This window comes from Cydia strobilella, chromosome 9 (genome assembly GCF_947568885.1).
Source record: "Cydia strobilella chromosome 9, ilCydStro3.1, whole genome shotgun sequence".
NCBI lineage: Eukaryota > Metazoa > Arthropoda > Insecta > Lepidoptera > Tortricidae > Cydia > Cydia strobilella.
This window is the reverse complement of record NC_086049.1, coordinates 16,704,015-16,728,059: the sequence shown is the minus strand read 5'-3', so window position 1 is coordinate 16,728,059 and position 24,045 is coordinate 16,704,015. Positions and strand designations below refer to the sequence as shown.

The following is a 24,045-nucleotide window of genomic DNA, read 5'->3' as shown; positions in this document are numbered from 1 at the left end:
ACAAAAAGAGATGCGTTGTAACTAAATAATAACTGATCTGATCTATGGCAGGAGTACCAACTGATGCACTGCCTCGCTCGGTGCTCCTGTCGATCCTCAAAAACGGATAAAAACATGTCAAACGTTAAGTACCGTTGACGAGCAACGAGGGAAGTCTCAACAACAACATCGCTTCCCGTCATTGTCCTCACTGATGATGGCATGTATTGTTTAGAGTTTCGCAATTCTGCTAACCTTACACGTGTAAGCTAACTCAGTTGTTTGGATTACAGTTGCAAATATGGCAGAAAGTCATCATCATCTATATCCATCTGATACCTATATAAGATTTTATGTAGATACAGCTGATAGATAATGGTATAGATAAATAGATATAGATAAACAGGGTCGTCAGACACCTAGATAGGGGGTATGGGGCTTGGATTACACGGCTTTTGAGTAAGACTTCTAATCATCTTCCTCGCGTTGTCCCAGTTTTTGTCGCGGCTCTTGGGAGCCTGGGGGTCCGCTTGGCAACTAGTCTAGAAATTCTAGAATTGGCGTAGGCGATAGTTTCTACGTTTCCTCCTCCAAATGTGACGAAATTTTGAGATCTAAATGGCAGCTAAATGGTAATGAAATTATCTGTCGGATTTTTTTTGCTTTTTAGGCTAAAAGATTTCAGTTTTGAATACCATGCTTCTCTTTGCGGCCTAGTAAATTAGGCCGTTTTTGCGAATATATCAAAAAAAGCAAAACAGTCCGACACAGATATTAATAATAATAATGTGTTGAAAAAATCATTGCTCTAGCTTCAAACACCACGGAGGAAACAGTCGAGTACGTTTGTAAGGAGAAATGACCACTCCTGTTGCCTCTTAAAAGCATTTTATTACGCTCTGACGCAATAGTATGCCTTTTCATACAGCATCTGATTTTTATTCGGTACCTAGAGTATTTTTAGAGCGCGCCTCACTTTATATATTTTCTTCTTGTGGTTTCGTGTACCAATGTGTAGATACTGTTTTTCTCCGAAGGAAAAATCATGAAGAGGCCAATAAGAGACTCGAAATCCAAAAACGAAATGAAATCCAACCAAACCCTAGTTTCTCGCCTGAGTTGAATGATCAGATGCGCGCTGACGGCAGCATGCCAGGTGCATATACCATTCGGCCGGAAGTACACATTTTTGATATCATCATTTAAGGTCTTGGAAATAGGCAGGTAGCCGGAACGAAGATTAATTCCATTTTTTGGGATATAACTTACTAATACAAAAGAGGATATATAATAAGATAGAGCGGTACTGTCATAGTAAATTTTGCAACCACAGTAAATTAACTGCCATCTATCGACACACTTTAAAACTAAAAATGAAGATTTATAAAAATACGATAAAATGTATTTAAATATGGATAAACGATTTTTTTATTTGCATTAATTATTTTTATGATTTTGACCCATGTTCTTTCACTGATATGCGTTAAAATTGTTAAATAACAAACGAAACCGTCAGCGCTCTCTATACGAGAGTAGGCCAAAGGTAGTGGCGCCATCTGATCGAGAATCAAATTTTCGTGATATTCGAGGCACGTTTTTTCCTTAGACAGACTGTATCCATCTATTACGGAGCAAAGATATATATATATATATATATATATATATATATATATATATATATATATATCTATCTTTGCTAATACTAACATAGGATTAAGACAAACAGAATGAAGCGTTTGGCTTAATTTATTAAAATCATAAATGAAGCTTAACTAAAATATTAGCAACCATTCAACAATGTTACGTTATTATTTATTAATTAGCGTTTACCGAATCCAATCTCTTGGAAGATGAACAAAATGTGATCGCGGCCGCAAAACGTCCCACTTTGTCGCTTGCCATAAGGATGCCTTGACAGGTTATTAGTACAAAGATACAAGCAAATCTCGTCCTTATGGCAAGCGACAAAGTAGGACGTTTTGCCGGTCGCGGTTACAAAATTTGCACGGACATTGGTGACGCAAACATTTGTTTTGCTCTTTAAATACATAGATGGACATTTTAAGACATGAATGGCGTCGGCACCGAAAATAAATCCAATTGAAACGACTGTATCGTAGAATGCATTTAAAAATGGTCATAACATAATGCTCTTATACGATAAAACAGAATGCTTAATTTGGTATGAAAACAAGACATAGTTAAACAGAAAAAAAAACATTTTATTTGTAACTAATAAACACCAAGTCGTTAAGGGTCGGTGCCTACATATTTTTGCCTTTTTATATACATATAAGGCCGACGCGGAATCGGCAAAAGCCGATAGAAAAAAACCTTATGTCTGCGCATTAAGAGCGAAGAAGTTGTCATTCGGCTCGGGTCGCATAGGCCGACGCCTGCCGACGCCTCTTTCGCTCTTATTGCGCAGACATAAAGGTTTTTCTATCGGCTTTTTCCGATTCCGCGTCGACATATGTAGGGACACCCTAATTTTCGGAGTATCGAGAAATGATCGAGAACTAACTTACTTAAGACATGAATTTACCGACTGACATTTGGAGGTCTAGCCAAGATCAAGAGATTTGCAGATAACGAAACGAAACGCTATCATTTGTCATCTTGGGTAGGCGCTCCGATTCTTTTCGTATCCACATTGCGATGATTAGGCGCGCTTAATTTGTTTGATAGGGTACATATAATACATGCAGTCATGGAATTGGAATTTAATTTCACTATGACAAGATACAAAGTGGCACAGACCGTAACTATTAACATAACAGCCGATGATGATGAATTAATTGATGATGGACCAGCGTACTCTCGCTTCTACCTGTATATTGTTCATGCTAAAACAGTAAAATATTCATACTCAGTCCAGGGCCTTAACCTCGTTGCGTCAGTAATCCGCAGAGCCTTTGGCTTCTCCGACGTATACTTAATGCTATTTATAATTCTTGACACCGTCTTGCTTTGTCTCGTAGCTTTGATTAGCTGTCCTTTTCTTAAATATGTAAGAAGGAATCTGCTTTGATATTTGTAAAATAGCAACTATTGCGTAACATTTGTTGTGATGGTACTATGTTGCCTTGCCAAAGCTATCTATAAAACCACCATGAAAAACCGCGTACACGGCGAGGCGTGGAGTTGTATTAGCATCCTAAACATTGAAATTTCTTATACCTAACTAAGGGTCAGCACCGCAATATGCATGTGACACCTCTGGAGCCAGCGATTCTGGAATAAAATATGCATAGATGAATGTAGGTGCTCGTATACATTTGCTATTCTCATTTTGTGTACACACTGACTTCAAGGGATGTCAGTATCTCGAATATCGGAATGTATGTAAAAATCTCGTACACAATAAAACTTGAGATTTTTCATTCGATATGAAAGAGTCACTGATTTAAAGCTTGTGTACCATTACTGCCGGGCTAGCACATGATTGGCGCGAGAGTATCTCGCCGCGACATAGACTACCCGTCCCTCTTTTATTCATACAGTTAGTAAAAGACGGGTAGTCTATCTCGCGGCGAGATACTGTCGCGCCAATCATGTGCTCGGCCTACTGGTAATATCAGGAAAATAAGAATATCCTGTTCTGAATACTAATTCTAAATTAATAATTTGTTTTGATATTGATTTATTGACGATCGTCTTGGTGATGGGTGCGCTTCTTACTTCATTTCGCAACCACTCCTTACATGTATTAGCTTGTACGTTTTTAGGGTTCCGTACCCAACCAAAGGGTAAAAACGGGACCCTATTACTAAGACTCCGCTGTCCGTCTGTCTGTCACCAGGCTGTATCTGACCGTGATAGCTAGACAGTTGAAATCTTCACAGATGGATGTATTTCTGTTGCCTCTATTACAACGAATACTAAAAACAGAATAAAATAAATATTTAAGTGGGGCTCCCATACAACAAACGTGATTTTTTTGCAGATTTTTTGCGAAATGGTACGGAACCCTTCGTGCGCGAGTCCGACTCGCACTTGACCGGTTTTAATGTATTGATGTCAACAATTGTTGCTGAACCTTAAATAAATAAAATAAATCACAGCGTGAGGGACCTTCATGGTCGTATCAAAATAAGATCAAAACCAAAGTTGTTTAATCTGAATCGGGCTGACCTGATGACTGGCTGCCAGAACGGTAGTAGGGTAACGTAAAGTAACAGTTTAGTCTTTAAGTACGTCGTAAAGAAATTTTGTTGATATTGATTCATAGAATCATCACTCATCTGCATCTGCTCGGATTGTTTGGTCTGCTGGTGCGTAGCGCCAACCCATTTACAATTTTGTGTCTCATTTATGATTAAAATCTGGAAATGTATGTAACAGCTGGACGAACGCCAATACGACACTAACCAACGAATAAAGTATATACGATATTAAACTCTATTACAATCGGTATAACGTCCATGTGTTTATTTGTATAAAGCTTACAAATACAGCTTTCTGAAGACGTCATACGGCATCTTGTTTTACAGAAACGCAGACTGGGCTTACGTAAATTGAAGGTTTTCTTGCTAATAATAGAGGAGACAGTTTTTTTAGACCGCGGCGAAGGCCAACGTTATACGGAGCTAAAGTTTTGGCAGTTTGTCATTGCTAAGGCATGTACTGAGTATTAACGCATTTTAGCATAAAACTGGGGAGATTATTGTATGAAATACTGACAACATATGTAAATAGTGTAAATAACTTGCCTGCATGTTGTGCATGATATTAAATATTGTACACCGTAAATATGGTAGCCTGCGCTAAAGGACTTAAATTATTACCATTAAGGCCGTTCCATCGGTTTGCCGCTGTCTCTGTCACATTTCGCAAGAAAGAACGGGAAAGATCATGCGCCAAGTGTCAATTTTGATCGAATTTTGTCGATTTTTATTTATTTTAAAAACGTTACCCTACAATGTCGAAATTCGAAAGCTATGAAATTACTATTTAAGTTAAGATTGTTTTTTCTTCTTTTTTTGTTTATAGTATCACATATCACATATTAATAACCGAGTAAAGTTGGATTAAAAGTCCGAGTTAGAGGTTACTTTGGGAATTAATTGTATCGAGCGAAGTGTCATAATTCGTGTATCGGAAGCTATGATATTAAAGATAATATAGTCAAGAACTACATATATTTTTTCCACGTCTACGAATATCAACGCCTCTTAGAAAAACAGGATCATATAAGGAGATTTTTCGCATTCTGGCTCAGGGAACCGCCTTAACATCTTTTATATTTCTACCTGTGATCTGACAATAAATGATTTCATTTCATTTTAAAAACAATACTCGACTCGACGTGTGTTTCGTCTCTCTACAAGTATAACGGGTTAGCACTGATTAGCTAGCGCTAGCACATTATCTTTTCGCGGATTAGCAAAGTAATATTTTTGGTATTAATTAATATGGATTTCCGCAAAGTAACGCCTAATTCTATTCATTATATATGTACAGTCAAGGGCATAAATATATATACATTCCCAGTTTCAAAAATATGTGTACGCTCTTACACCTTATAGACAATAAAGTCGTGTTCACATATTTTTGAGCCATTTGTCTGGATCGATATTTTTGCCTTCGACTGTACCATAAGAGACAATTTTTGAATATATTTGTGCATTGTGCACCAGGTTCTGGCCGCGACTTTGTTTGCGTAGGACGATGTGGGACGTTACTGGGTATCCCATGTCCTTCCCCGAGACAAGCTTATCTCCATATCAAATTGCATCTAATCGGTTAAGTGGTTTATGCGTATAGAGCTGCGTAACAGATAGACAGACAGGCAGAGTTACTTACGCTAAGATAGCTAGGTAAATACTTACGCTCACAGGTCAGAGTGGCCAAACGCTAGAGACCATTTATTAGCTAGCTTAAGTTGCCTATAGGTAATACAAACATTACATTTTTAAAGTCTTCCAAATAGGATGTACTTTTCACACAACAATATTCGCATAAAATATTGATTTGCAAGTAAGTTTTCACGGTTTGGTCGATTTTAAATACAAACTTCATATCACAGACTCGTGGCAAAAAACGCCCGATAAATTAAAAGGAATCATTTATTTTAATTATGACACATATTACATTGCCTGCAGTTAAAGGGAATAAAATAAATTCTTGTATCATTTGAAGTCAGCCATTATTGTGTGATAATTAGTTGTATTAATTAAGTATTATGGGTCAGTGCGATAGCCGGAGGTCGCGAGTTCAGGTCCGACGTGTGAAATTCATACAATTTGTGTTCGTTCTTTACAATGTACCATCCAAACTGTTTAGGTACTGTCAATTTGTGACCTTATTGCAAGGACATAACTTTGCGCCTCTAATTTCATTAATTTTTGAGCAAATCTTGGAGTAAAGTAGGACCATTTTACGGTATTTGATGAAAGTGGTGAAGGTTTTCTCTTAGGTGAAAGTTTTCTGAAGAAAACACAAAAAAATGGTACCTGGATTATAATTTGGCTAGTAAGTAATCTATTTACAAGAAACGTATGGCTTCTACTACTACTCTACTACTACCTACTTTAGCTGACAAAGAAGGATGGACGGATTTGTATGGACACTGGCCCTGGAACCAATAAGATTTTTTTTATACTTATACTTAATTTCTCCTTTGCGCCTCTCATTTCCTTAATTTCGTCCAAGGCGGGACGACTTGGACGCATTCTACCCCAAATGGTGGGAAAATGGCGATGGTCGAGTGGAGAAAACGAGGGGAGGCCTTTGCCCAGCAGTGGGACACCAAAATAGGCTAATATAAAAAAAAACAATCTATTTGTATGGCGATAATTTGTCAAATCTCTGTTTAAAAAAATATGACAAAAAACATAAGAAAACGAATAAAAAACTAAAATATCGTGACACAAAATCATCGAGAATAACTAAACCTTCATGTTCTGCGATACAAGAACTTAAAGTATCGAAAAAAAACTATATAGTCACGTTTTAACTCACACGCACAACTTTTTTCGGCGATAACTTTTTTGACACAATGATGTGGTACTACCTGCCATAGTAAAAGTATCACAACGTATTTATTTCTGATGTTCCATGCCTTATGCACATATGGAACATGAGGACCCTTTAGGCGGGAACGTCACATTTCAATGCTAGGTACAAAGAGAGAGATATAATAGGTCAGATAAATATGTATTACTGTAAGTTAAGACAGTAAGTACCTACTTAAATACCTATGAATAAAATACATTAAATCACAATCTTGAACTTCTGGTGCATTTGCCTGTTTATCTTCGGTGTAATTACACAGATTAGATAATTTTCTCATCTAGAACGACTATCAGTGTATTATGTCTAACAGCTGGTTGCCATCTTCAATTTACAGTTTGTGTAAATAATTATGTATATATGTAGGTATGGTATGTATAAATTGTATAATCTCTGTGGATATGTTTTTGTTGTGTGTTCGTAGCTTCAAAATTACCGAACCTTTGAATATTAATCGAATTGATTTTTATGATGTAACATTTTTTCCTACTTTAAAAGAGGAATAGAGATTTACACGAAAAAAATTAAGGATTAAAAATAACTTTGTATGTGCTTAGAATGCTATGTATGTAGGTAATACGCCTTACGGGCTTACGATCTAGATGTCTGAATGTTTATCACGCAATCTGACTGTTTATCTGTCTTTCTATCTACCCTTATCTATCAGCTGTAAATGTATACCTTAACAGCAGGTTATAGTTTGACGACTGATATAAGATATAATAAAAGCGTTCGTGGTATATCGGTAAGGTGTCCAACTTTCAAACTTTCGCAAGTTTGAAAGTTGGACGAAGTCCCGGGTTATCAGTTTCTTAGAACTTAACCCAATAAGACATAATTTCTCCTCTGGAATACACTTTTGTAAAACCTAGTGCCTGTGCTACTCCTTGGGATTAGACTACCAAAGCGGACCTCGGGCTCCTTTAGGATTCAAACAGGAAAACGCTAAAGCAGGACAATTTGAAGTAGATTCGGCCACTTGAAACAATTCTTATACCAGGAAGTTTTACGAAACGCCAAAGCGGTTATCCACTCAAAACTCGATGGTATCTCATTGTCAAAGGTACCTGCTGCCTTACTAAAAACGTTACTCACTGTGTTACTGATAAACTGATAAGGAGATACGACTTTTTATTACTTATGCACTTAGGTGAAACCTAGGAGGATATAACCAAACGGAGTAGCCATTAACAGCTGTTCCCCTCTGTCGAAAATAGTCGGCCAATAGTCATACACAATGTTGTTGACGTTTATCTAACATGGCTGTTTTGACGTTACATATATATTTGACGTTCTCCTCCCCCGCAAAAATTGGCAGACTTTTTTGTAAAGCAAATTACAGACAAGGCGTCTCCGTTGGTTATATCCTCCTAGGGTGTAACGGCATCAGTTCAGTTCTCACTGGTTTCTGATTAGATTATGAGAAGGCCGGCGCTCATTACCCTGTTCAGTTGTTTACCTGGCTGCGGCAATTGTGAACGGTTCCGTTTTAGAATTCTGTGCGTGACTGTTTTTATTAGATACGTGTTCAGAGGAAAATCGCGAAAAACTAAAATCGAATTTACTTTATCTGCCTCTCTATCCCTCGAAGCAAGAGCGAAGCGATAGAAAGGCATATAACGAAATTTCGAATTTCGTTTTTCGCGGTAGACCCTCAGGTCTGAGAAATCGCTCTCGTACTACACATCGTAGCAGTTGTATGTATAGCTACCTAATGCACACATTCAGCTAGCGAACCTTTATTCGAAAACAGGCTAGACGTAGACCGCAGCGCATTCGTTAAATCTGGACGCACCTTTAGATATCTCAAGTGGGTAACTAAATAGAATATATATGAAAGATAATAAGCTGGAAAGTCTAATACACCTTCATTATGGCCTTTTAAAGATTACCTTAAAAGTCACAGAAAATCTTATGTGTGCTTTGTAATTTAATGATCGCAGAAAACGGTTTTTCGCGAATATAAAAATGATGTTTATACGTAAATGTATCTACTCGTACCTATTCCAATGCGCTGACCAATCCAGCTATAAATAAACATAAGAAGAAATGTGGTGGAGATACTGGGATACAACTAGACCTAGGTATCCCAGTATCTCCACCATATCTTATGTTTATGGCCGAATTGGTTTATATCTGGTAGTGCTGCCCGCAACTTTATCCGCGTAGAAGTCGTTAAAAACTTTCAATTCAATTTTCACCCAACTTATAAGTACGATGATTACTGTCAACTGCTTCAACATATGACATTGCCCACTCTAACTATTACTACAACTATTATTATAGTCGACGAGTAGGAAAACTACATTTTCACATTTCAGTGGTGTGAATGAAAAGGCCTTGACTTGACTCGGTAGGGGGCGGAATAAATGTGGCTACACCAAATTAAGCCGGACTATAACCATAACACAGTAGGAGGTTGTCGCTGTTTCCGAGTCATCCTCATAATATTAGGCTTAGAACGCACTGCGATTAATTTCTTGCGGTTTCAGTCTTTTAAGTGCGTGCGCTTATGAAGCATGCCGTACGTTACACTTTTTGCGGTTCTGAAACCGCAAAAAAGTAATCGCCGTGCGTTCTCAGCCTTATTTGGCATGTCACGTATTATCATTGGCAGCGATGCAATACTTAGTCACTTTGAAAATTTTATCAATCTGGGGGCACGGCCGTGCCCCCGCCAAGACGAGACAGAGGGCATGAGGCAGTGCATATCTTTTCTCGGCACGTTTCGCCGTATTTTCGAACCCTCGTAGTTTCGTCTTGGACAATAGATACACCTTACTCCTTAGACCATACTCTCCCGCCGTGTCCATCTATATGTATGTATGTTTGCGAGAAACTCAATAACTACTGAACGTATTTTCATGCAGATTCTTGAGGAAGGTTTTAGGTGTATAATTTGTTAACCCGTGCGATGCCGCGGCGGGTCGCTTAGTCGCAAATAAAATTAAATTCAGCGTATAATTTCCGTACGCTGCGTACTACGTAGGCGAACAACGCGGACGCGGCGCGGGGTGGATCAATCCTATGATGCCTATAGAATAAGTGTCCTGTCTTTGGGCCATCTCGTTGCGAACGCGAACGCCGTGGGCCCGCCGCGCCGCTTCGCTTCGCGTTCGCGAGTTGTTGGCTTACGTAAGACGCAGCGTTAGCGTTTTGTATATAACATATTACCTACCTAGAGTCGGACCAAGCTAACTCTGCATGGCATTTGCAATGATGAAGTGTGGCATTATTGTCAAATATCATATTCAGTTTTCTGCGATACGTGTCGCATAACACGTATCGCAGAAAACTTTTAGTCGAATGATACTTTCGCATAAATATATACTTGCCACAATAGTCATTTCGCAGTATTTTCTAAGTGGGTTTAGGTTAGGGTTTTTTGCCAAATATTATTATGCAAAAAGAAATTCTGCAAAGTAATATTATGCGAAAAGCAGTCTGCGCAATTCTGCCAAGTAACTTTATGAAATATAAAAATATGTCAAAAAACTTTCCGCAACACAATAGGGAACCCGACATACCTCTTTTGCTTCCTTCACTTCCAGACAATCTTTAGCCACCCTTTAACCATATACTACCTAAGCAGGTACGACGACGAATTGTAACGATAAGCAAGTGCTTATCGTTACAATTTATTGGTTTTACTTTTTAATCCAGAGTGTATTAGTAAGCGTAAGCGATTTAATATATAAAGATATTTATGTATTGCCAAACAAATTCACACATGATTTATTTTATAACATTTTTTGTAAATATTATGTTTGTAAACAAGAGTACGTCACTAATATAGGTAGGTATGTAAAATTACTGATCGGAAAATCTTATCAAATCAACACTTATATCAAACTGATGAACCGTTCATAAAAAAGGCAAGCAAAGTAAAATTGAAGCTCGTCACATTTTTTTCATGCATCGCTTTAGTCCTGCAATAAATTTGTTTTGTTTTTATCGGAATCGTTCGTTTTGTATTATTATTTCAGTGAAAATTATTTCGATCTCGTTTTTTTTTTTCAAAATAAATTAAAACTAAACAAAGGCACAAAAAACATCCTAGTCAAACAACTCGTAACGCGCCCCTTTCGGACGCAATAGTGTCCATCACGCTCGCCGTTGTTGCCACGCTGAAACGCGATAGACAGGCTCTGCATCAGGATACTATAACTAATTAGGTATTGAAAAACGTGACTGCTATCGAAAAGGTATGTTTGTTGATGTTTGCGTTTCTTGAAAAACAGTGCTTCTAAATACGAAACAGTAGCCGTACCACGAGTTGACAGTTGACACCTGACGTTTACATTAGCGATTGTGAGTCGCTAAGCCAAACCGTGGTTCTATCGTTTTCGTACTTCTCCGAAATGGGTAATATCGACCATTTGTCGTTTACGCTTAGGTAAAGTATGTACTCCGTTATTTCTGGCTATGATTGGTGTCCGTGCGAACTTATTGTGTGAATGCGGGTTGGATGAGGGTAACTTGGACCACATCTTCTTTGCTTGTTCAGGGTGTAGTTATTCACTGTACGATGTATTACCCGAAAATGTTCCACGACCTATATGCTTTAGCTCACTGCTTTGTCACATGGATACTAGGCTTACTTCTATACTCATTAAATATTTACAAACGAACAACATTAAACTCTAAATAGCGTCTTATCTTTTATAATCTAATGCGTCTAATTATTTATGTTTTATTCTATACTTCATATTTATTTTATATATAGTTTTCTTCTCTTCCACTTCCTTCATGTTGGCACTATTAACGTTCTGTCACCCACTTCCCGCTTTTTTTCTACTAATTTTTATATTCGTCATGTGTTTGTCTGTGATGTTCATAACAATTATTCGTTTTTAGGTTTTCCCAACCACAACCTCCCAGACTACCGAACATTCTCCTCACGTGTGAAAGTCAAAAACCGACATTGGCAAATTCACCCCGTGCAAAATTGCGGGGAGTAAAAGCCAGATAGGATAAAAAAAAAAAAAAAAAGCCAAATGCCAACTTTTGTAAGCCGTGTAGGTCGCTTTCCCACTTTCAGGAAATCTAAAGGCAAAGTTGCGCGTGGTCCAATTTTTATATTGAAGTTTTTTTTTTATTGTGATAAAATTTGGCTAGTTTGTTCAAGCTGCTCATTCTGGGCGGAATACATAAGAAATCAAAACTTGTCCCGAAAAAATAAACCTATGTAATTTTTTGTTGTTACAAATATACCATAAGTTTTCGTGACTCAAGAGGACGATTTTTTTAGGACACGGTGAAATTGCGCTTATATTGTATAGTATAGGGAATCCCATCTATCCACAAATAAAATAAAAAAAAACGGTCCAGGTAGACGAAGAATTTTACGGTACAATAATTAGTTCTTGAAAATGTCACCAACATGACAGATCAATCGATAACGGTTTTCTGTTATCTTTCACGGGAACCATTAATTTTTGTGATTTACTCAACAAACATTAATGTCTACAAGACTAATGGTTCCGAATACGAAGGGCCTTGTTTTCGTGACCTATTTTAATAAAGTTGCGTCCATTCCATCGTTAGGGCAGTAACGTTATGTAACGCATAAAAATGTCTTTCTTATTTGCATTAAATTCTTCCGTTGGTAAAAAGATTACGAGAAGGTATTTTAACATCTAAATTCTGGCCGCATGTATAATAACAATAAAATGAAATAGTTGGCATAGATTGTAGGTGTACTTATGTTTATTAGTTATTACCTATCTGCCGTCCAACAATTCGTATAGTTTTGTGACACAGTGATTAATTTTCTATAAACGAAACGCGTACAATATCTTTATTGACACTGTTTTGTCAACATTTAATGCTCTTTACAAAATGTTATAGGTAATTTATAATGACTGGAATATGTCAGAAATAATCCACTTAATTATTTATCAGTTTATTCCTTGTTTATATTTAAGTATGAGGTAATTAGGTATTATACCTACTGACTTCAAAAGTTCAAACATGATTAGCGAATTGGCGCCGGCGCTATGTTGGCAGTGTCAGCAAACGATAAAAAATAATGTTTGTTTCTGTTTCATTATCAGCGATAAAATAACATTTTTGGGGTACCACAGCTTAGATACCGAATCTCTTTAAAAGTGCCTTTTTATAATATTGTAAAAGCCATAATATAAGTAGGCACTTAGGAACTAAAATAATATACATTCAAACCATATGTTTACAGATGTTTTTTTTTGTTTCAGATATTAACCCTGCTTGTCGCCAAGTTGAAATGTTGCACTTTTCGAAACTTTAAAGCTTCATGTCAATAAAGTTTCGACGGTTCAGGAGTAGAACGCGCGAAGAAAAAGAAAGTGACCATTTCAAAAGTGTGAAATCGAGGACTAGCCGGTCCTTGATGAACCCGACAACTTACAATCCTTGCGCCCTTACACTTTGTATCTCCAAAAGGCCTTGTCGCTATTCAGCTAGAGACCCAAGATTAAGACAATCTTCAAGAGAAATCAGGATTTGTTCGACGTAGAAAGTCTGTCCGGGTGTCAAACCCAAATCCGGTAGAAATCAACGTTCCTTAGAGGAGTGAATTAGAGCACTGAAGTACGTACTTAGACCCGTACTTAAAACAAGCTCGCGTTAAAAACTAATGGACTCGCAAAGAGCCCAGGCAAATGGAATTCCAGGGAAAGAGAAAGCATTCAAGTATGAACAAAAAGTACCGTCTGAAGAGGAGAAGACTACGTCTCCATTGCTTTACAAAGCTGACAACATTAAGTATATAGATGCGGCGGATGACGAGAAGTTAAACAATGACGACAAACGTGATAGAGATTTAAATACTGTCAATTCTATGAAAACGAATCACGTTACAGATAGTTTGGCTGTGTCCTATACTAAGAATGAAAAAGATGAAGATGCGGTTTCTACCAATGAAGGAGTTAAGTTCATGGGGTTGGGCGATACGGACAGTATTTGCTCAAGCAGGCCACCTGACGAGCAAGGCCCACAGATACCTGACGGTGGTTGGGGATGGGTAGTCGTATTTGCGTCATTCTTAATCGCGACCGTCGCTGACGGTTTAGCCTTCTCGTATGGATTAATCAACGAAAAGTGGGTGAAGCACTTTAACACAACCGAAGCCAAGGTTTCTCTGATCGGAAGTTTGTTCATATCAGTCCCACTGATAGCCGGACCTATAATGAGTGCCCTTGTAGATCGATATGGATGCAGGAAAATGACTATGTTAGGAGGCGTGGCCTCTACTATTGGATTTGTAGCTGCAGCAGTTAGTGACTCTGTGGGTGTTTTGTATGTGACTTATGGTCTCATGGCCGGTCTAGGAATGGGGCTCCTGTACGTCACCGCTGTTGTATCCATAGCATATTGGTTTGAGAAGCGAAGAAATCTCGCCGTTGGACTTGGCTCCTGCGGCGTTGGGTTCGGAACATTCGTCTACTCACCGTTGACAACGTTTTTGTTGGACTACTATGGATGGAGAGGAACACTCCTGATATTGGCTGGCACAGTACTTAATGTGTGCGTATGTGGTGCTATCATGAGAGACCCTGCTTGGTTGATTGAGGAGCAGAAGAAAAATAGGAAATTAAGTAAAGCGAAAAGAGCATCGAGTACAATATCGATTTCTGCAAAATCTGCAAAATCAGGCGGTGGCGAGTCAGTATATCCTGGTGCAGAAGAGTTGAAATCATTGATGAAGAGTGGGGAGACACCGGAATATATACTAACAGCACTAGTAGCATCAATAGCGGAAGCGGAACAAGTGGAAGCGACGACCAAAATGAATGCGGATCTCTCACAAGCCAACAAAGTTAGCTCTGTCATAAACTTGCCTACATTCTTACGACAGAGTGAGAAGGTATTATGTTTTTTTAATTTACTGTTTATTATACTTATACTTACCCATTGCATTTTTTTCGATTTGTTTAAAATACATTGTTTACAATTTGATGTTTGTTTCAGGTTCCAGTAGAAGTTCTAGATCAACTATCAACGAATAAACGTCTGTACAATATTATACTACAAAACTATCCATCACTTCTCGCTTTAAGAAGCAACTCTGAGCAGAAACTTCCAATCGAACCGGCCGCAGACGTTTCTAAAAACAAGCCAATTAAAATGTCAATTAAACTGAAATTAAATAAAAAAGAGAAAAAGAAGGAATTTGAGACAAAACTGGATATTGTAAGGGAGAAACTATTACAACCTATTCCAGAAAATAAGCCAGCCATTATAGCTCCTAGAAATGACCGCCTGGATTGGTGGAACTTGAAGACAGATAATCACTACTTAAGAGGTATCAGAGTACATCGTAATTCCATTATGCACAGAGGTGCTATGATGAACATTGCGAAATACAAGTTACGCGCGTCTTCATGCCCTGATATCTATAGAAATTCAATGTGGTCAATAGAGGAACAAGAGGTAAATATGACATTACACTGAATTAGTCAGCCGCTTGTCTTTTTTTATACTACGTCGGTAGCAAGCAAGCATACGGCCCGCCTAATGTTAAGCAGCTACGGTCTCCGTAGCCTATGTACGCCTACAACTGCAGAGGAGACCGTCCGGTCCGGTCCGTTGCTGACCCGTTCCGCACCCTCGTTGAGCTCTGGCAACTTTACTCACCGACACGAACACAACACCAGTTAGGCTCTGCTCTAGATCTGGAATGACATCCGCTGTCCTGTGCCTTACCACACAAATGACATTCACAGTGCCCATACCTCTCTTTTGGACGTAGTTTAAGGATATACCCGGGTCCAAAACGGGTCCGGGTACTTTATTTAATATGTACCAATGGAAAAATTATGGTATTTTCAGACTGACGGCTCCTGGGGCAGGCGCTTAATCGACGCATTGAACAAAACCTTCGACTTCAACATGTTTACCGAGTTCCACTTCCTGATGATGAACATATCCACCCTGGTGCTGTTTATCTGGTTCATCGTGCCGCTGTTCTACCTGCCCGGCTTCATGGAGGAGACTGGGTACTCCACATATCAAGGCCCGGTGATGCTGTCAGTGTTCGGTGTAGCCAATATTATTGGTATTGTAAGTATCATTTAATCTTCTAAAATTATTATCTCATTCTGACCTTTCACAGATATCAGCTGTAACCACAAGTATGCGCGCGGAACTAATTTCAAATTCAAACTAGTTTTCCATTGCTTAATAAGTACGGCGGTTACGCATTAGTGAGGAAGAATTCAACAATCAATTTCAGTGTATTTTTTTTTAAATAATTGAATACAAAAAAAAACATCTTTACGCACACACATTGAAGAAAAAAAGAAGAATTGTAGGCATTGGCAAGGCAACGTAGGTTCTATATTTCTTATAAAGAAACCTTTATTTTCCAGGCGGGCCTCGGCTGGATGGGCGACTTACCATGGGTAAACATCACGAAAACCTACGCAATATGTCTCATCTTCTGCGGAGTCTCCATCATCATGTTCCCCGTCCTCATACGAATCATGGACCCGTTGGCGCCTCACAGCTTCTACATAATAGCAGTGAACGTTGTGATATTCGGGCTGACATTCTCGAGTTCCTACTCGTACACGCCGAGTATTTTGGTCGAGCTGATCGCCCTGGAGAGGTTTACTATGGCGTATGGGCTGGTGCTGCTGAGTCAGGGTTTGGGGCACCTTGTTGGACCACCTATGGCTGGTAAGTAACAATTGTTAGCTGCTTGTAAGTAGGTATGTTTAAAGAATGACTTAACTTTTCGTAGTTATGCTCCTGTCAAAAAATTGCTATTTAAATAGCAATCTAGACAACTTCATGTTTAAGTTGAATATATATGGAGTAGATCTGCTCCTAAGCATACCGAAGGTTAAGTAAGTCTCCATAACTTAAATTATAGTGGCCTTTATAGTGGCGTAGTAATATTTAAAAAAGTAGGTACCTAACAGAAATATATTAAACCAATCATGTCAAACCAATAACTTAGACTTATATAGGGATATTTTGGTAAATGTAATCCTTTTAAATATTATTTTTAATTCGTTGGACTTCTATTCAATGCGAGAATTTAAAAATTAACCACACACACTCAAATATTATGTGCTATAGATATGTAGGTAGGTCCTATAGTTTTTAAACCCATGTAAAGTTTTCAAATTTTAGTTAGTCTAATGTTAAATTCTTCGACATTCCAGGTGGGTTGAAAGACAAGACCGGGTATTGGGACGCCGCATTCTACGTGGCCGGCATCTGGGTAATCATCTCCGGTATTCTGGTCGGCGTAATTCCTTACACCAAGAACTTCCGGATTTGCGGCAACGCTCCGCTGGCCAAGGATGTTGCTTCGGAACCTGATCCAGGTGTTAGGATCATTGTGCATTAAACGAAGTGATGGAGCGTGCGCTTTGGAGGGCCTGCTATCTTGTGACTTGAACAGAAAACTTAAATTGGTCAACTTGTCATGCGAAACAGGTGGATAGCACAGCAGCAGCTCACGCACGTTCCTTCTAATAGAAATCTTGTGGCCTAAATAGAAAACTTAAACATGATATTTTGCACTTTTCTCCAAGTGAATTCATGCGCTGCCTACAGTACACGTACGCCCCCTATACTTAGCATGCGATTTTAGATAATTGCCGGCTAAGTAGGTGCAACGGATTAAAAAGATCTATAAAAAGCCGCAATGTATCGCAAATTGCATGCGATTATCGGTGACATTTTCAGAGGCCGAAAATGAGGTTAGAGAGTTGTACCTAGAGTAATTTAAATTTGAAGTGACGAGTGTGCCTTAGAATTGTATGCCATCGGAGTTATTTATGATGATCTACATACTTTTGTATGTTATAAATTATAATAATAGATATCATTTTTACTTTATTAAAATTTAAACACTCCGTGATTTTAGTTACTACCTAGATAACGTTTGGTATTGTGTCTATTATTTTAGAGATATAGATAAGGAACTTTAAGGAATCATGATCATATTTAAAATTCAGTTTCTGATTGAATGCTTGATGATGTCTGTGTGCTTGTCATTGTTTTAAATTTGGCAAGTACAATTATATACCTAATTATACTCTGGCAAACACACTATTTCAGTAGAAAAAGGCGCGAAATTCTAATTTCCTATGGGAGGATAACCCTTGTTTTTTTTTTATTTGTCGCCTTTTTCTACTTACGGAAATGGCTTGCCAAACTATTATTAAGTTTCGTATTAGATACATAGTTTAAAATGATGTTTGTGAAATAGAGCGATTCATGCCTTTATTCATTGAACCTGGGCACAGGTCAAAGGATGAGTATTTTCATTGCAATTTGACGTATTATTTGTGGTTTGTATTTTTTTTTTTACTTTTTGTAGCAATCATTCTACACGTTACATTAGACAGGTAAAGGTAACTTGAGATTTTTGTATGAATGACTATGAATACGAGCTAATGTTAGATAGTTTCTTCATAGCCGATTGGTTTATGTATTTTATTTAATTGGAATATATGTAAAACTTTCAAATGTAAAAAATTCCAAAATGAACTTGCCATTTCAAAACACCGACTTTGTAAACAATGAATTTACTTTTTTATGAAAACAGTTTTTAAAGTATTTTAGATAATAAGTTTGTTGACTCTACTTACATAATATTTACATTAGTTGTATTTTGATTAACAATTTATTACAGAATTAAAGTTTGTCTGCAAATAAATGCTTTTATTACCAAGTTTCCTTCTAAAACACTGGGTTTCTGGGGTTTCTATCCCATGAAATTGAGGGGGTAAATAAATTAATTTTAGCTAGCATCCCACATCAGAGGCGTTTTCGCAGCTTTTAACCGTTTTTGGGATATTGATTTATGTTTTTAATGTAAAGACGTAATTTAGTAAAATAATTTATTGTGAGAAATATAAATCATAACATAGCTATGGTAAATTATAAGAGCTCAAGGATAAAATACTTTTAATTCATTTGCAAGAATATAATTCATATTACATATTACATTAAAACTTACCTAATCCTTATATTAAGATACAAATAATAATTCATAACATTTAATGATTTAATGCTCTCGAAAGGCAGAACCCACTAATAAAATTCAATAGCTATTGTCATTGAACTATTATTACATTACTAACGTCTACAACCGGCACAGAGAACCAGTATTTTGCGCCATAAGTTGCTGCCGTTTTAGCATCAAACCATAAAAGCGGAGCGTGAATCTCGCGACCTAAACGCGTAAGCGCCATGAATTTTTACGGCGCTTACGACGTTTTGTTCGCGTGGTACAGGTTGTGATTGCGACAATTTTATTGTTTGGTATGCCGTCTCTATAGTGATAATAACTCAATGGCTTTTTAAACGTTTAATATAAAGAAGTGAAAATTTCAACTGTCTAGCTGTCATGAGATACAGCCTGGTGACAGACAGACGGACACACGGACAGTGGAGTCTTAGTAATACAGTCCCGTTTTTACCCTTTGGGTACGGAACCCTTAAAAATGAAGATGTATAAAAATACCATAAAATATATTTATATGGATAAAAAAATTTTTTTTATTTGCATTAATTATTTTTATATGATCTTGACCCATGTTCTTTTACCGATATGCTAAAATTGTTAAATAACAAACGAAACCGTCAACGCCACCTATTCGATAGAGTAGGCCAAAGGTAGTGGCGCCATCTGTTCGAGAATCAAATTTTCTTGATTTTCGAGGCACGTTTTTTCCTTAGACTGTATCCATCTATTACGGAGTTATATCTATCTTTGATACAAGCAAGACTATTGGTTACTTCCCGCACGACTCCCCCTCATCTCCGTCCGCTCATCTGGGCGTTTTCTAAAATAAATATAAAAAACCTGATTCTTTCAAATCTAGACATTCTTGGGCTTATTCTACTCAGAATCGTCAGCATTCTCCATCCTGCCATTAAAACAAGATGTTCCAAAATGTCCATTAAATTACGTCACGTTTTAGTGTAAAAAAAATATCACTTGTATGTGCGTGACGTAGTGGAATGTACAATTTTCATACAAATTTTTGGGACATTTTTTTATCGTCAGGATTGGTTATGCTTATGATAAAAATTCTGAGTTGAAAGAACCCAAAAACTCCAGGATCTATGAGAATCAGGTTTTAACTACAGGTAGTAAAAAATCTTTGCCATATAATTTATAAACGCTGGGGCAGTATTTCCTTGCTAATTTAGCATAAGGAGAGTCCTTGTGTACTGGAAGGTCACCTGTCAGTTGGTTCCATACGTGGAAAATGTAAGCGGTGTCTTCTAGTTTTATTTCGCCCGGCTCGAAGTATTCAAAGCCGTTCCAGTATTCCACCGGGTAGAAGAACTGGGGACCGTACACCTCGAAACCTGAAAAATAAAGTCTTAAAAACAAATGTTTAAGCCATTTAAGGATTTGCCACACAGTATGCGTTCTGCGGGCAGCGGTCAGGTCAAACTTCATCATTTACCCTTTTAAATAGAGCTCCGAGTAGAATATTGCTTTGGGCAATCTCTCATTCTCCATTCGCACGATATGGCCACACCACCTTAGCTGATGCTTCATGATCAGTGCTTCAATACCAGGCATCTTGACGCGACCTAAAACTTCCGTGCCAATACCATTAGGTAGTAGACGGTTGACAACTAAATATATACCCTGACCCTATTGTAGTAGGCGCTTATACCTTACCGTTGCATGTTGCGGCGGACATTAGGCTGAGGTTGCTGGTCGAGCAATGCTTCTTGAGGATGCGCGTAATGACACCAGGCCCGTTGGAGCCCCAGTCGTCGCCTCTGTAGTTGTTCTTTATGTCCCTGAAACACAATACATTATGAATTTTTTTGTTAGCCTAATTTAGTGTCCCACTGCTGAGCAAAGACCTCCCCTCGCTTCCTTCACACAACTCTTGTCGTTTGTACGTTCCCGCCAATCCGGATAAAATGCGTTTAAGTCGTCCCGCCATCTCCTTTTCAATTCAACATACCTTGACTGGTATTTTGATTGTATTTAATACTAGCTTTTGCCCGCGACATCTGCGTGGAGTTAGTAATTTCGGTAGCTTATTTTTTATCAAATCTTCTTTTTATCGATTTCCCATACAAACTTCCACCCCCCTTTTCAGTCCCTTAAAGGATGACTTCTGGGATAAAAACTACCCTATGCCTTGCCCCTGGACTATAACTATCTCTATACCAAATTTCAGCTAAATCGGTTCAGCGGTTTAAGCATACAGGCAGACAGACAACAGACAGATAGAGATACACTTTCGCATTCATAATATTAGTATGGATAACAAGCGTCATCCGTACTATCCCTACACAACAACGCGATGATATAAAACTCACTATCTAAGGATATCGGTCCAGCAAGAAAATTAGAAAATCATTTATTTTTACAATGTCCAGAGGAAACCCTTATTATGAAACCTCATTCATAAAGTTCTTGACCCATTTCAGAACTCACCTGATGGCCGCCTCAGCAACGCTCCTCCCAAGCTCGTCCCTCGAGAACGCCAGGGCCCCAGAAGCCACCTCCGTGTCCGTCTCTCTGGCTGCCCAGTTCCTCGCCAGCGGGTCCAATGCTTTCGCCACCACCACATCCAAGTCCAAATACACCCCTCCGAACTTGTATAAAGTTAAATACCGAAGCACATCAGACGTGTGCCCTATACGCCATCGAGACCTGTTCAAGGCACCACCAGAAACCATACTCTCTAAAGGAGTTCTTTTAGCGTAATTTGTTATGTGCACTCTAGATAATCTAATATTTGTAAAGTTCCTCAATACTGATAGACTTCCATTTTTCAAAGCGTTTTTATGCACAGGAGCAGCGAATAGAACGTTTATCTGCCATCCAGGGTGAGCGCGCGCCGCGGATTCCACAGCACATGCTTGCCGGGAATCCAAGTCTCCTTTACAAGACGTTTCGTGAAAGAATATTGAGCGGGACGGCGGTTGAAACTCCTCGCTCTCTGCTCGTGGTAAAGTATTGTCTAGGTCTATGTAATGGCACGATATATCTTCTAAAGAATCCCAGTGAATAAAGTAAAGGTCTGGGGACAGTGGCGTCTGTAGCACTATGTAGCCATAAAGAATTACCAAGACGACGCATGTTAAAAATAAGGTTAATATCCGCCGGCGTCTTAGTTTGATTATTATTTTGTTAATCATTCTAGCTATTGTATATATATAAATTATTTCCATTAAAAGTCGATACGTATAAAACTAGAAGTCAATATAGAAATAAGCTGCTACTACCTAGACCTAACTTAGCAATGTATAAGAATGGACCACAGTATAAATGTATCCAAATTTTTAATAAAATCCCTAATGCTATCAAATACGAACTAAATGAGAAAACTTTTAACTCTAAACTGAAAAGCCTATTAATAGAAAATTGTTATTACACAGTCGAATCATTCCTGGAAGATAATACGTTAGATAAATATGACACCGAATTAGTGTAAGACTGTTAACTTGACATATTGCTGCCATCACTTTAATATTAATTAACATTCATTAAATAAATAATAATTATAATAATTTGACAAGTTAATTCAATCAGAAATTATTGTATCGGTGCATTGTTGACGTTGATATTGTTGAAGTTACTAAATTAATTTATGAGACTAACTAATAGGTTACTAAACCACTGATACGCTAATATGTTAATTTTATTATGTTACCTTAATTGCAATGTGTAAATTAGAATTAATAGAATAGAAAAACTGTACTATTGTGTGCCCTTACAGGGTGTCATGAACTGGCTATATAAAATGTAACACCTTATTATGTACATGACAATGCAATATTGAATAAATGACAAAAAATGACTAAAATAATATATTCATAATTGAACACTTTGACAACAGGTTGACAGCATATTTTCTTCTTCTTTTATTTTAATAGCGGTCTCGCAGAATATTTTGGCAGGCTGTATTTTTACGTTACGTTAGTCTGCAACGATTTTTATAGCACACGCAGTGCAAGTGTTATTAAACGTCATAATTTCATAGAAGTTTGAAGTTTAAAAATAAATAACACTTGCACTTGGTAGACCAAGATAAGTCTGCACTACTTAAACTAGAGTTTGTCTCACTATCTGTATTTGACGAGAGGGATACGATGCGTGCGAACCGCGTCGCGGCGCAGCGTAGCCTACCTACTGGTCTCTTGGACAACGGGGCCGCTGGATCAAGCCATAAGTGATAAACTGACAACGATAAGATTAATAAATCACTACACCTTATAAAAAAAAGTCCCCCGCCGCACCTATCGCGTATTTCACCTAGGAGTAGGACAGGTATCAAGAGAAGTACCTAGAGTGATTCTTGAGGAAGGTTTAGGTGTATATTTTGTTATGGTTTTGTGTAACTCGTGCGAAGCCGTGGCGGGTCGCTAGTAATGACTAATAGGTAGGGTTATTTCCAATTTTTTGAAACGCTTGTATTGTATTACGTTCTATATTAACCAAACGTTGCCCTAAAATTCAACTTTTACTCTAAAAACGGATTTAAATATTTTAAATTAATAAAATTTATTTTGACGGATGATTTCGCTCCCAAAACGTTAGTAAAAGTTGCTTAGTATAATTCCAAAACCTCCCTGTCAACGGGAATGCATTTTTTTGCCAGCGTCTATATAAAACTTAATCAAAATCATTATCATTGAAAAACTCAGTTAAGCTAGTAACATTTGTTTATCAGCCATGACTTTGTCATTTTTCGAAATGTGTTGAGATTCATGTCCTTAAATCTCATGTAACTTATTAAATTATTATCGGCTGTCAGCTTTAACCTTGCGCACGGCTTGAAATTTTTATGTTTGTATTGAGACCTAACTACTTGTGATGATCATTCTTGTGTAAGCTAAAACTGATCGCCTCTGTCAACAGTGTCAAAATCGAGAGTTGTGACCAGCCTGGCGCAAGTAGGAACAATAATACAATATGCATGGAAATGTGCACAATACTAATGGCGGATATTGCGCTCTCATTCTCAGTTTATCCATCTTACTTTATCTAATAGTCGCCATTTTTATCTGCTCTGTGGCCATATTGTGTTTGTGGGAGCTTCAAAATTTTTTGTTAGTTTTCGAGCT

General features: G+C 37.8%; 2 protein-coding genes and 1 long non-coding RNA gene across 3 annotated transcripts in view; 1 reads left to right on the top strand and 2 right to left on the bottom strand.

Moving 5' to 3' along the window:
• Positions 1–18,640, top strand: part of LOC134744438 (uncharacterized) — a 50,017-nt gene extending 31,377 nt beyond the window's left edge. The window contains exons 2-6 of the mRNA XM_063678249.1: positions 13,209–14,839; positions 14,944–15,405; positions 15,805–16,035; positions 16,344–16,653; positions 17,145–18,640. Coding sequence (XP_063534319.1) covers positions 13,610–14,839; positions 14,944–15,405; positions 15,805–16,035; positions 16,344–16,653; positions 17,145–17,332 — 2,421 coding nt within the window. The 5' untranslated portion in view covers positions 13,209–13,609 and the 3' untranslated portion in view covers positions 17,333–18,640. The remainder of the gene's footprint in view (positions 1–13,208; positions 14,840–14,943; positions 15,406–15,804; positions 16,036–16,343; positions 16,654–17,144) is intronic.
• LOC134744482 (uncharacterized) overlaps positions 1–24,045 on the bottom strand; it is a 282,585-nt gene that overhangs the window by 121,787 nt on the left and 136,753 nt on the right. The window lies entirely within an intron of this gene.
• LOC134743965 (lactosylceramide 4-alpha-galactosyltransferase-like) lies at positions 20,072–22,136 on the bottom strand. Its single transcript, XM_063677595.1, has 3 exons — positions 21,410–22,136; positions 20,636–20,760; positions 20,072–20,313 (listed from the first exon to the last, which is right to left on the bottom strand). Exons 1-3 carry the CDS (start codon positions 22,114–22,116, stop codon positions 20,072–20,074), a joined length of 1,074 nt encoding a protein of 357 aa, XP_063533665.1. The 5' UTR covers positions 22,117–22,136.

What these genes read in the sequence shown, in the direction of transcription:
- LOC134743965 (XM_063677595.1), bottom strand. Translation starts at nt 22,116, where the DNA reads ATGATTAACAAAATAATAATCAAACTAAGACGCCGGCGGATATTAACC. An exon ending in GTTGCTGAGGCGGCCATCAG is followed by an intron (nt 20,761 to 21,409) that starts GTGAGTTCTGAA and finishes ATTGTGTTTCAG; the next exon opens with GGACATAAAGAACAACTACA. An exon ending in GTCCGCCGCAACATGCAACG is followed by an intron (nt 20,314 to 20,635) that starts GTAAGGTATAAG and finishes TTTATTTTTCAG; the next exon opens with GTTTCGAGGTGTACGGTCCC.